The sequence below is a fragment of the Sarcophilus harrisii genome, chromosome 3, assembly GCF_902635505.1.
Source record: "Sarcophilus harrisii chromosome 3, mSarHar1.11, whole genome shotgun sequence".
In the NCBI taxonomy this organism is placed as follows: Eukaryota; Metazoa; Chordata; class Mammalia; order Dasyuromorphia; family Dasyuridae; genus Sarcophilus; species Sarcophilus harrisii.
In genome coordinates this window covers 269,433,501-269,446,417 of record NC_045428.1, presented here as the reverse complement: position 1 = coordinate 269,446,417, position 12,917 = coordinate 269,433,501, and the positions used below count along the sequence as shown (strand labels likewise).

Sequence of the window (12,917 nt, the reverse complement as noted above, 5' to 3'; positions counted from 1 at the left end):
CAATTTAAATTGAGCTATTTCAAAAAAAATTTTTCTGTCCTGTGGGAAAAAAATAAATCACAGATGAGACACAGGACATAAAAGTAAAAAAAAAAAAAAAATCATCTAGGAAAAAAGACTATTTAAGTTGAAAGTGCAAAAGGGTATTTTGATCAAAACAGTTAATTAGGAACCTCTACTCTATTTACAAGGAAACATTAAACAATCAAATTTAGTCAGTATTCACACACTGCAACATGACTAAATAAAGTGAATAAAAAATTACTACTAATAAGTATTAGTCTTAGCTATATAGCAATAATGATCTTACAATTGTGTCATTAACATATTTCCTTAATCATCAATGCAATTTTATGCTTTATGACATAAAAGTCTAAAATGTATCTACTTTCAATCTCTACATAATTGAACAAGTTCACTGTTTCAGTATATCACAATAAAAAAAATTAAACACAGGTTTGCTCACTTCAGAATCAGTCACTTTGTGAAAAGAAAAGCTGAAGAAAATACAGTGTTCTACATGAAACACCTTATATCTTACTTATATTAAACCTATTTAAAATTAAGTTTTGAAGAAAACACTAGATCTTAATAAGACACTATGTAAAACCTACCTGACTTATCTTTTACCACCTAAAAAAACTTCAAAAACTAAATACCTCAAAAATTAATCTTCTCCTTTATACAATGTTAGCCAAACTAATTGCTCCTTTCTGACAGGTATAGCTCTCTCATCTATGGAAGGCATGCTGCCCTAGTTAAATGAGGAATCCTGTCTATTGCTTTCAAATGCACCAACCTTCTCAAAAACACTGGATGGGGTCATCAAACAAAACCTGATGTTCTGAATGATAGTATCGGTATGTCTCCAGCGTCTTCTATCATGCCGCAGCCAAGACTGAACAGCCTCGTACAGTTCTATCTCTGGGAACCTGCTCAGACGGTCATTATCCAAATAAGACATAAGCTTTTCAAAGCTCAGATAGGACAGGAAGTCAGGTCTTGACATTAGTGGCACAAAGTTCTCTAGCAGAAAGGAGTCCAACTTCTCCCTGACTCCCTCGATGTTTACACCAAAATCATCTAAGAGTCTCATAATTTCTGCACAATTTTCTAAGCAGATTTTGGCTAAGAGAAAAGAGCAGCAGAACTTCACCACTTCTATAAGTTGAACATACATGGCAGCCTGCAGGATTTCATGAACAGTATTCATACTCAGTTCTATAGTTCCATAGTACATGAATTGTAGGACATGGCTGAAGCCCGTAGCAGTCAGACCTTTCAAATGAATTTTGTCCTGATCCCGCTCCCTCATGTCAGCTGTGAACATTATCCTGAAGTAGTCACTCTGGGTGGCAAGGAGTGCTTTATGGGCCTGGAATTGGTGATCTTCAATGACAAGTGTGACATCAAGAAGCAATCCCTCCTCATACAGTGCTCTGAACCCAGCAGAGACACTGGTGTCATGGATGGAGGAACTAAACCCTTCCACGTCCCCTGCCATGAATCACCTGAAAAAAAGTAATCAAAACAAAGAAGCATTAATCATTCTCTTATTTTAAAAATATTTAAACTCTTTAAATTAAACATACTTAAACAATTATCTGATATATGTTATTACTCCTAATATGCAAACTCTTGTAAGCAATGTAGAACAATGCTTCCAAGTTATGCTGTTTTGGTTTCCCCAACTTTGAAGCTTTATTGAAAATATATATAACAATACATCAATACCAAACAATATACAAATTGTTAACAGTATGAAACAGGTTTAAAAACTGTAATGTTAAAAAAAAAAGTCTGATTTTATACTATTTGGGTCAATTATTTGAAAAAGTCTTCCAAACACTAGGCATTGAAGTGGTTTATTTTTTAAATTGGTGAGATTCAGATTTTAACTATAATGTCCTAATGGGTCTTCCTGCCTCTATTTTCTACTTTTCTAATCCATACACTACGAAAATAAATTTCCTCATAAAAAGTTATGTTCAGATCACTTTTCTGATCAAAAATTTTTGGTAATTCTCTATTACAATAGTTTTATGTGCTATTTAAGGCCCTCATAAAATCTGACTCATCCTACCTCATATCATATTGTTTCCCTGTATTTATTCAATATTCTAATCAAAGAATAATTCTCTATACCCAAAACATATACCATACTTAGGGAGGATAGTCAATATCAAATGGCAGAATCAGTATCAGAGTGAATCAAGTAAAATGAATTAATAGAGATTAAGTTTTATGGATTCAAAATGTCAAATAACAATTCTTGTCAAAAAAAAAAAAAGTCAAGTATTTAGTGGACTGCAAGCTATTCAATATAAGTAAATATTATAATATGATAGCCAAAGTTCATGCTTAAGACAGCATGGTATATACATGTTTAGATTGCATGACCTTGGACAAGTCACTTAACCTTTGAGTACTCTCTAAACTACTTTGAGTAATTCTCTAAACTGATCTTAACTGGCAAAAGTTCCTTCTAACAAGCTCCCTATATTGAGGAAATCACAGGTTTATTTTTAAAAAACATTTTTAAAGGATCCAGAATAAAAGCAATCATACTTCTGCCACATTCAGTCCTAACTTGCCCATATCTGTAGTGCCGAGTTCTAGATACCACAAAGCCAAAGTAGAGCTCATAACACTAAAAGGACCAAGTAAAGTAAAATGGGAATTTTTAGCCTAGAGAAAAGAACCCTTAGTGGGGTGATGAAGGTCTTCAAGAATCCAAATGGAAAGAGATTTGAGACTTACTCTGTTCAGCTCCATAGTTAGAAGCAATGAGTTGTAAGAAAAACAATGTGGTAGAGTATAAAAGATATTGGTTCTACAGTCTATGGGCTTGAGTTTCTGACACTGTTTCCTTAGAAAAGTCATTTAACCTCTTTGGGTCAGTTTGCTCTTCTACAATGAAATTATTGGACCAGAGAACATTTATCGTCCCTTCCCACTCTAAATCTATGATTCCAAAGTAGCAGAGATACTCAATGGAAGGAAAATTTTCCTCTTTGAAAAGATCTGTCCAAAAGTACAAGGAATAGTCTAGAGTTTACTAGGTTCCCCTTTACTTTAGATTTTTAACCAGAGATTGGATTAATAGTTGTTGAAAAAATTATAGAAGAGATTCTTGATCAACTATAGATTGTACTAAATGGCCTCTGACATTCCTTCCAGCTATTATTCTGTAATTTATTCTTCTTAAAATTTGAAACAAAATAAATTTCCATCTTCTCATATACTGGGAAAAATTATAGAAAACTAAAATATTAAAAGAAAAACAAAAACAAATAAGTCCAAATTGTCAAGATGAGTATTTACACTTCTGTTAATTTTGCTATATTAAATAAATATGTAAGTTTTGGGAGGGAGGGGTGTTTAAACATTCATGTATGTGTGCACATGTATGTAAAACACAACATTGTGCATAGGGTGAATATGAATACAGATGTTTACATACATATGCATAAGTAGAGCATACCAAAATTCTTAGTGCAATTTTAAGCTTAAGCTTAAAACTCCACTGACTTGAGATATCATGTGTATGTATGTATGTATGTATATGTGTGTGTGTGTGTGTATACACACACAATATACATTTGTACTCACAATCTTAATTAAGGTAGCTTCTAAACTTGTGAATTCATTATGGAATAATGCTATTTTAAAATTTCACTTTGTCCCAAAAACCAATTTTTATTTTTTGGCTAAAGAAAATTTTTTTTTAAAAAAAATCAACAGTCTCTTTTAATCCTTTAGTAATCAAAAGTAAGGTACTTTCAATGTCATGAAATAATTAGAATCAAATAAGTCAGTACTTTTGAAAAATAGATCTAAAGTCTATTTCAGATATTATATTTGTTAAAACATGCTTAATGTCATAATCAAGTTCAAACTAGTTAAACAGCTTTATCTTGGTTGAGTTAACTTTAAAATGCAAAATATGCAACTTCAGAAATAGTACAAAGATTACATGCACAAATACACTAGGTTATCAGAGAATATGAAGCTGTAGATCATCACAGGAAGATTCCACACCAGCAGTCCATACACTTAGGAATATTCATGAGAAAGAAATTATACTTACAAATTCTACTCAATATGGCCCTTAACCTGTGACTAATTATTACAAACAGGAACGATTACTGAAAATATTACTATGGGTAAATGAAAGCACTAATTAACAGTACTTAAATTAAAAGCCAAGAGAAAGAGAAATAACAGTTTACAAATGTACTTTTATGGCACTTTCTGTTTTTTCCATAACATTATTAATTCATCATTATCTAAAATAGAGCTATATCTACTCCTTTTTGGGAGTTTCTGCCATGGGGGACATTTTCCAAAAAGTTTATTGTAAGTTTAATCAAACGTCTGCCTTATCTATGTACAAGTACAACTTAAGAGGTTAAAAATCCCTGAATATATTCCCCACAAAACAGCAAGAAAAATGCTGAATTGTTTTTATTCTTTCTATTTTGCAATCCAGATTCCAGGAACACACTGCAGCAAAAAATTACACTATTTATAAATATATATAGTGACACATGGTATAATCTAAGATATCTTTTTATATTATTGCAAATTTATTTTTGATTTTTAAGAAATTATAAAATATCTAATGAACCAAGCAGTGAAGGTTACTTGATCTGTTTATATTGTAAAATTTTAATTCCCTATTACTGTTCTGTAAGAAATGACCAACAGGATAATTTCAGAAAGGCCTGGAGAGACTTACATGAACTGATGCTGAGTGAAATGAGCAGGACCAGGAGATCATTATATACTTCAACAACAAATACTAGATGATGACCAGTTCTGATGGATCAGGCCATCCTCAGCAACGAGATCAACCAAATCATTTCTAATGGAGCAGTAATGAACTGAACTAGCTATGCCCAGAAAAAGAACTCTGGGAGATGACTAAAAACCATTACATTGAATTCCCAATCCCTATATTTATGCACACCCTGCATTTTTGATTTCCTTCACAAGCTAATTGTACAATATTTCAGAGTCTGATTCTTTTTGTACAGCAAAATAACGTTTTGGTCATGTATACTTATTGTGTATCTAATTTATATTTTAATATATTTAACATCTACTGGTCATCCTGCCATCTAGGGGAGGGGGTGGGGGGGTAAGAGGAAAAATTGGAACAAGAGGTTTGGCAATTGTTAATGCTGTAAAGTTACCCATGTATATATCCTGTAAATAAAAGGCTATTAAATTAAAAAAAAAAAATTTTAATTCCTAGATTACAGCACGTATCCAATAATCACCTTTCAAGAAATTGAATCGCCATCAGATCTTAGGGAAAAAAGTACCTCCTTTGACTCATACTTCATTTGTATTACAGCATGTATTACACCAGTTATTTAGTGAATAACCTAATATAATACTTGTACCTAATATGGTACAAGTACATTTTCTCTGCAATGACATATATGAGTTTACTGCCATTAGTTTTTAAAACAGTGAAACATTGAACATAAAGTCAATCTCATATATATCTATGAGCATTTCTGCACAATTGCTGTTCATAAGAACAACATCACAGTTCAGTCATCACCAATTCTTTGTAACCCCATTTGGGGTTTTCTTGGCAAAGATAGTAAGAATAGTTTACTTGTTTGTAATTTTCTTCTCCAGTTCATTTTACAGAAGAGGAATTGAGGCAAACTGGGTTAAGTGTCTTGCACAGGGTCACACAGTTAGTGTCTGAGGTTATATTTGAACTCGGGAAAATGAATCTTCCTGACTCTAGGTCTGCCACTGTATCCACTGCATTACCTAGCTGCACAATACAGATTTCCAAATCCACAGAATGGCTGAAACACCTTGTAGCCCAAGCCAATCAGTCTATTAAAAAGTGCTAATGAGAAAATTAGTCTTGGAGAGCAGGTAACTTCACAAACCCAAAAGATTTAGTTTTCCCTAGCTACAAACAGCATGCCAAAAAACTCAGTAGCATGTTTTACAAAGGCATGCCATGGCCATATGGGATTGCAGTAGGGTACTTGTTCATCACTCCCACTGTTGGGGTAGGAAAAGCTCAAAAGTCTTCTTAAAGTATGTCCTGGACATTTTGAACAAAACAGACAAATCTATATATCTGCTATTCTCAATCTAATAATTCTACTTGTTTAAGACTCTAAGAGCTCCTAAAAAACCAACTCTCTAGCAAGATGGATAGATAAAAGAATTGCTGACCCAAGTATAGTTTTCATTATGGATTACTTCTCACTAAAGACCTATTCTGATGCACATCATGATGTGTAACCTTGTATTCTTAAAAGTTATACTAAGTAGTCAAAGGATATGAAGAAATAGTTCTCAAAAGAATTGCAAACTATTAGTAACTATTACTATTAGAATAAACTATTAGAAAGAATGCTCCAAATCACTAATGAGAATATTACAAATCAAAGCAATCCTGGTTTCACCTCACACCATATAAATTATATGTGCAAAATAAATTGGCTATAAATTAGCAAAAATGACAAAATATAAAAAGTCATTGTTAGAGGGGTTAAGGGAAGAAGGGCACTATTAGCGAAGAACTCACTGTAAACAGTCTAACTCTTTTAGAAAGCAATTTGAAAACTTATAGACAGCGACCAAGAGTCCACTGATACATTGTTGGTGGAATTGTGAACACATTCAGCCATTCTGGAGAGCGATTTGGAACTATGCTCAAAAAGTTTTTAGAACTATGCTCAAAAAGTTTTTGGAACTGTACTCAAAAAGTTATCAAACTGTGCATACCCTTTGATCCAACAGTGTTACTACTGGGCTTATATCCCGAAGAGATCTTAAAAAAGGAAAGGGACCTGTATGTGCAAAAATGTTTTTGACAGCCCTCTTTGTAGTGGCCAGAAACTGAAAACTGAGTGGATGCCTGCCCATCAATTGGAGAATCGCTGAATAAATTATGGTATATGAATATTATGGAATATTACTGTTCTGCAAGAAATGACCAGCAGGGTGATTTCAGAAAGGCCTGGAGAGATTTACATGAACTGATGCTGAGTGAAATGAGCAGGACGACCAGGAAAACATTATATAGTTCAAAAGAACACTATATGATGATCAATTCTGATGGACATAGCTCTCTTCAACAATGAGATGAACCAAATCAGTTCCAATAGTGCAGTAATGAATAGATCCAGCTACACTCAGCAAAATAACTCTGGGAAATGAGTGTGAACCACTACATAGAATTCCCAATCCCAATTTGTCTGCCTATATTTTTGATTTCCTTCACAGGTTAATTATACACTATTTCAAAGTCCGATTCTTTTTGTGCAGCAAAATAACTATATGGGCATGTATACATATATTGTATTTAACATATACTTTAACATATTTAACACGTATTAGTCTACCTGCCACCTGGGGGAGAGGGTGGGAGGAAGGAGGGAAAAAATTGGAACAAAAAAGGTTTTGCAACTGTCAATGCTGAAAAATTACCCATGCATATATCTTGTAAATAAAAAGCTATAATAAAAAATAAAATAAAAAAGGGTCCATAATCTTTAAACCAAAGATTCCACTACTAGGAATATACTAAAATAAAGTAATTGATAAAAAGAAAGTCCCTATAGACATTAAAATATTCATCATACTTTTTGTGGTAGCAAAGAACTAGAAATAAAGTAGATACCCATTAACTGGAAAACAACGTTGAAAAAAAGGTTGTGAAGATGATTCTACTGTAAGAAAAGACAAATGATAAACACTGATAAGTACGTAAAGATTTACATGATCTGATAAACAGTTAAGTAAACAGTAAAAAACATGATATATATATATATATATATATAATGAATACAATAATGTAAATAGAAAGATCATAAAAAATTTAAAAGTAAATTTTGCAATATTATAAAGAACAAGCATGGCAACAAATATATGATATTAAGACAACATCTCACTCCTTTGCTAAGGTCAAAGATCCATTGGTATTTCAAACTTTTTTTTATTAGTTTTGCCAAATTTTTTTCTCTTCTTTTTTTTTTTCCCTTTAAAAATGTTATTTATTATATGAGATGCCCCTCTCAGAGGACAGACGATATTAGGAGAAATTATGGTGACACAAAAAAATCAAAATCAATAGAAATTTTTATTTTAAAAAATATAGCTACAGTAGTGGGGCAAATCTCTCTGTTAACAGGGTGATACAGTTCACATTCAGGCCTGAAGGTAAAGTTTCCAAATTTGGACCTGGAGAAGTCTACTAATTACAACTAAGTGATAAATTTTTTAAATTATACAAACTAAAAAATAGTCTATAAAATGTAAAGAACTTGTAGTCTACTGTGTTTGATGAAACATCAACAAAATCACAAATTCTTTGTAAATACTCATATACAAATATTAGTCAAAAACATGAAGATTTTCATGACATTGTAAGAATACAAAATGGTTATCACAACACTTGATTACCTTCTTAAATAACCTAAGTCTCTACTCCTTTTTCTTTCTTTCTTTTTTTTTTCTTTTTGGTTTCTATTGAGGCAATTGGGGTTATGTGTGATCCCACAGCTAGGAATTGTCAAGTGTCTGAAACCAAATTTGAACTCAGGTCCTTCTAACTTCAGGGCTAGTGCTATATCCACTGCAGTACCTAAATGCCCCTATTTCCTTAGTTTTGAAGTGACCCTTCATATTTCCAAACTTAACTTTGTCAATCTTTGATCCTATTCGTTTCCATCTCCCCTGGAACCTTCAATCAATTATTCCTCTTTCCCTCTGCTACATTTTCAATTTCTCCCTCTAGTGGGTCCTTTCCACCTCAATTCATGCTTGGATCTCTCCTCTCATCCTAAAAATAAATCTTTTTTATGAAAACCCCTTCAAACTACTGTTCTCTTTCCTTTATGTCGTGTTTCTCTTCTTTTGTATTAATATGATCGTTCTCTCTGGGAGCAGGTTTCTTGGGGAGGTTTTCTGGAGGCAGCCTTAGTATTGGTTTAAAGTAATAATCACCTCAAATGCAGCCAGCTGATAAAATCCAAACGTTTATTTTCTCCTTCCAAGTCTTATCTCTTTCCTTGGGCCCGGTTAGCTTTCTTAGAGGATTCTATCCCTCCTTGGTTCCAAGAGCTCTTGCAGCTTGTCTTTTAGCTCTTCCAGCTTCTGCCTCTAGCTCAACTCCAACTCATGGCTTCTCAATCTCCAACTGTCACTCTCCTCTCAATCTTTTCAACTGACTGACTGAAGCTCTAACAGCTTCTTATATATGATCTCTTCAAGGTGTGAACCCAAAGGTTGACTCTTCCTCTGAGAGTGGAATTATGGGAGGCGTGAATTCACAAAGGTACAAAGTTTTGTGTATCTCCTGTATTTGTGAACTCCAATATGTGAGCCAATGTGTGAATTCTCAAAGGTGTAAACTCAAGCATTGTTTCTACCAATACTAGTGACTTAACATCTTGTAAGAATTTGCTCTAATGTGTGAACCAATAAGCATTGTATCAATTCCATTAAGTTAACAATAGGATTCTAACAAATAAATGTCTAGGAAAATAATTTACATTTACTTCTTCCACTTTATCATCACACTCACTCTTTACCCCTTATAAGTTATTTCCATCTTCACATTCAAGTGAAGCTCCTTTCTCCACCAGTAACAATCTTGTCATTTGCCTTTTTAAATGCTAATCATCATCTCTTGATTTCTCCATGGTTCATGACAATGCTCCATGGTTATGACTAATGCTCCTTCAGTTTTTCCTCCTTAGTTATTAGGATATGGTAGTCTTTTAAGGAGTCTTCCACAAAACATTAGTGTTCCTTTTTTATTTTCAAAACAGGTATAGATAACTTTTCAACATCAATCCTTGCAAAACCTTGTGTTCCAATTCCCCCCCCCCCCCATTCCTACATACTTCCCCTAGATGGCAAGTAATCCATTATATGGTAAAAATAAATATATGTTAAATCCAATTTATACAATTATCTTGCTGCACAAGAAAAACCAAATCAAAAAGGGAAAAAATGAGAAAGAAAATAAAATGCAAGCAAACAACAAGAAAAGTGAAAATGCTGTGTTTTGATCCATTCAAATCCCACAGTTCTCTCTCTGGGTGTAGATGACTCTTTTCACCACAAGATCATTGGAACTAGTCTGAATCATCTCAGTGTTGAAAAGAGCCACATCCACCACAATTGATCATCATATAATCTTGTTGCTGTGTACAATCTCCTGATTCTTGTTTTTGCACATGTTCCTTTCCCTCCAAATCCCTTTGAGATATAAGCCCAGTAGAAACACTGCTAGATCAAAGGGTATACACATTTTGATAGTCCTTTGGACATAAAAATCTTAGTGTTCTAAGGCTTTGTCCTTTAATCTCTTCCCATTCAACTGTCTCTTTTTTACCAATCATTTCTACTCTCCCCAATTATCTCTATGCAAGACTCAGAAATCTTTGTTCTCTTGACTTCTCCCTACAACTCTTATCCAATATTCTCAATCATTTGCTATCTATTGCCACAAGGGAGTCCTGTCAATACCTCAAACCAAATATATCTAAAAATGTATTTATCTTTTCCAAATCTTGATACTCTATATTATATGCAATATTTCATTGATGTGAATCCTCCCTCTAATGACAGAGATCATAAGACTTTCATGCCTTGTTGGTGCTTGAAGAATAAAAGATTCAGGATTGAAAAGCCTCTTATAGTTCATCTAGTTCAATCTCCTGTTACAGATGAGAAAAATGAAGCCTAGAGAAATAAACTTAAGAACCCATATTTGGACTCAGGTCCTTTGAAATACTGAGGCCAAAAAAAAAAAAAAAAAAGTCACTTAATGACTAATTTTGTAATAATGAGACTAGAGAATTTGGCCCTTGGGAGACAAGAGACAATCTACTATACTTGGCATTATATCTGAAGCTGTTCCTGATAGAAAGGGCTTTGCTATTCCAAAGAAGCACAAGCTTTGGTCTTCTAAGAACTCAAGGACAATCCTATGTTCCACTTTTTGTGCTCTACTGAAATAGCAGAATACGTTCCTGTTGATGGAACTGTCACTTTCCCAGTCACCATTGATTCCTCTATTAGTCTCCATATCCAGTTGCCAAATCGTGTGAATTCTATACTGACAATATCTCTTGATTCCATTTCCTCTTTTCCACAGCTACTTCCTCTAATGCTACTTAAAATTTTTATTGAGATTTTTTGTTTATATATAATCTACATTTCCCTGGTGTATCTTTATTCCATTCCCTAACCAAAAAGCAACTCCTCTCATTACAAAAAACAAAACAAAACAAAAAAAACCTAAGAGGAAAAAAAAGTAAACGGGCAAAAATAATCCATCAAGCAAGTCCATAATTCCATAAAGTGTTCCACAACAGTAGTGTCTTTTCTCTAAAGGAGTGCATTCTCATATATCTTTTCTGGGGATTAAGCCTCATAATTATCAATTTCACTTGTGGAACATGGTTTCATTATTCATTTCACTAAAGATGCAATCCCTTATTTACATGTAAAAGTTTGCTAGTAGCAAAGATATAAATGTCCATTGATTAGGGAATAGCTAAACAACTTTTGTTACATGAAAGTATCAGAATACTGAATATTATTATAAAATCCAAAGCAAGCCGAGGACTGTTGGATCTTGCCCTCTGCCCTCTGAAGAACTTGTAGATGTTTCCACTCACCCTGCAGCTGAATTAACTTATATATAATGTCCTTGAAATCAGGGGCTATCTTCTTTTTCTATTTTTATTAGTGCTAAGCACTTATTTTAAAAATTCATTTTTTTCTTCTATTCATTTACACCATTCAGTTTAAATATTTTGTTGTCTTTCTACTGACTTTTTAGTCATTGAATATGTAATTTTCCTGAGTCCACTCACTTCACTTTCCAACAGTTCATGTAAGCAATTCTTGTGCTTCTCTGTATTCTTCATGATCATTGTTCTTCATATCATTCCATAACATTTTATTAAGCTTTTGTTATGTTCCACATACTGTGCTAAGATACAAAATAAAAAATGAAGCAATCTCAGCCCTCTTATATATGATGGAGATAATAAAAATGTACATTATATTACATTCATATTTAATAACATAAGTCATTTTCCAATCAAAGGATTGAAAGATATGAAAATAGAAGGGATTTCTTACAGCCATTAAATACAAATCCTTCATTTTACAAATGAGGAAAATAAGGCACAAAAAGGTACCCAGATGTAATGTAGGATTCTGATATAAGTCTTACTAATCCTAAACCCTACAATCTATCACATCTGCTTGTCAAGGGGCATCTACTTTGTTTCTAGATCTTTGGTATAGATATTTTGGAATATGTTAGGGATCTTTTCTTCCCCTCAGGAATTTCACTGGGGCATATTCTAACAATGAAATCTCTATATGAAAAGGTATGCATATTTTAGTGATTCTCTTAGCAGAATTCTAAATTACTTAGACAGAATTTTAGAGCCACTGACAGCTTCATCAATGTTATATCAATATAGTTGTTTTTCCACAATCCCTCCAACACTGACTATTCCCATCTTGTCACCTTACACATTTTCTTCTATTAATAACTTGAATATTAAAACTCTACAATTCATCTTTTAAGAATTGTTTGTGCAATTTAAAAAATTGTTTGCTTCTTTTTTTGACTGCTTATCTACTGGGGAATGGGTTTTTTGCCTCACAAATATGTATATCTGTCTGTGTAAACACACACACACACACACCCCTATGTATCTTACTTATGTATCACTTACCAGAGCTATTTCATAACAAGATTTTCTCCCCATCTTAATTTTAAAAATCGCAATGAGGCAAATTAGGTTTGTTATCAGGAAAAATTTCTTAACAAGAAAAGTTACAATATCATCTAATGGCTTGCCTGGAGATGTGGTAGGGTCTCCAAGGAGAGGCTG

General features: G+C 33.2%; 1 protein-coding gene across 4 annotated transcripts in view; it reads right to left on the bottom strand.

Moving 5' to 3' along the window:
• The window catches only part of KLHL15 (kelch like family member 15), a 59,837-nt gene that overhangs the window by 35,449 nt on the left and 11,471 nt on the right, over positions 1-12,917 (bottom strand). For all 4 annotated transcript variants that reach the window (XM_023498926.2, XM_031959479.1, XM_003763500.4 and 1 more), the window contains one exon: positions 800-1,511. In XM_023498926.2, coding sequence (XP_023354694.1) covers positions 800-1,504 — 705 coding nt within the window. In that variant the 5' untranslated portion in view covers positions 1,505-1,511. The remainder of the gene's footprint in view (positions 1-799; positions 1,512-12,917) is intronic.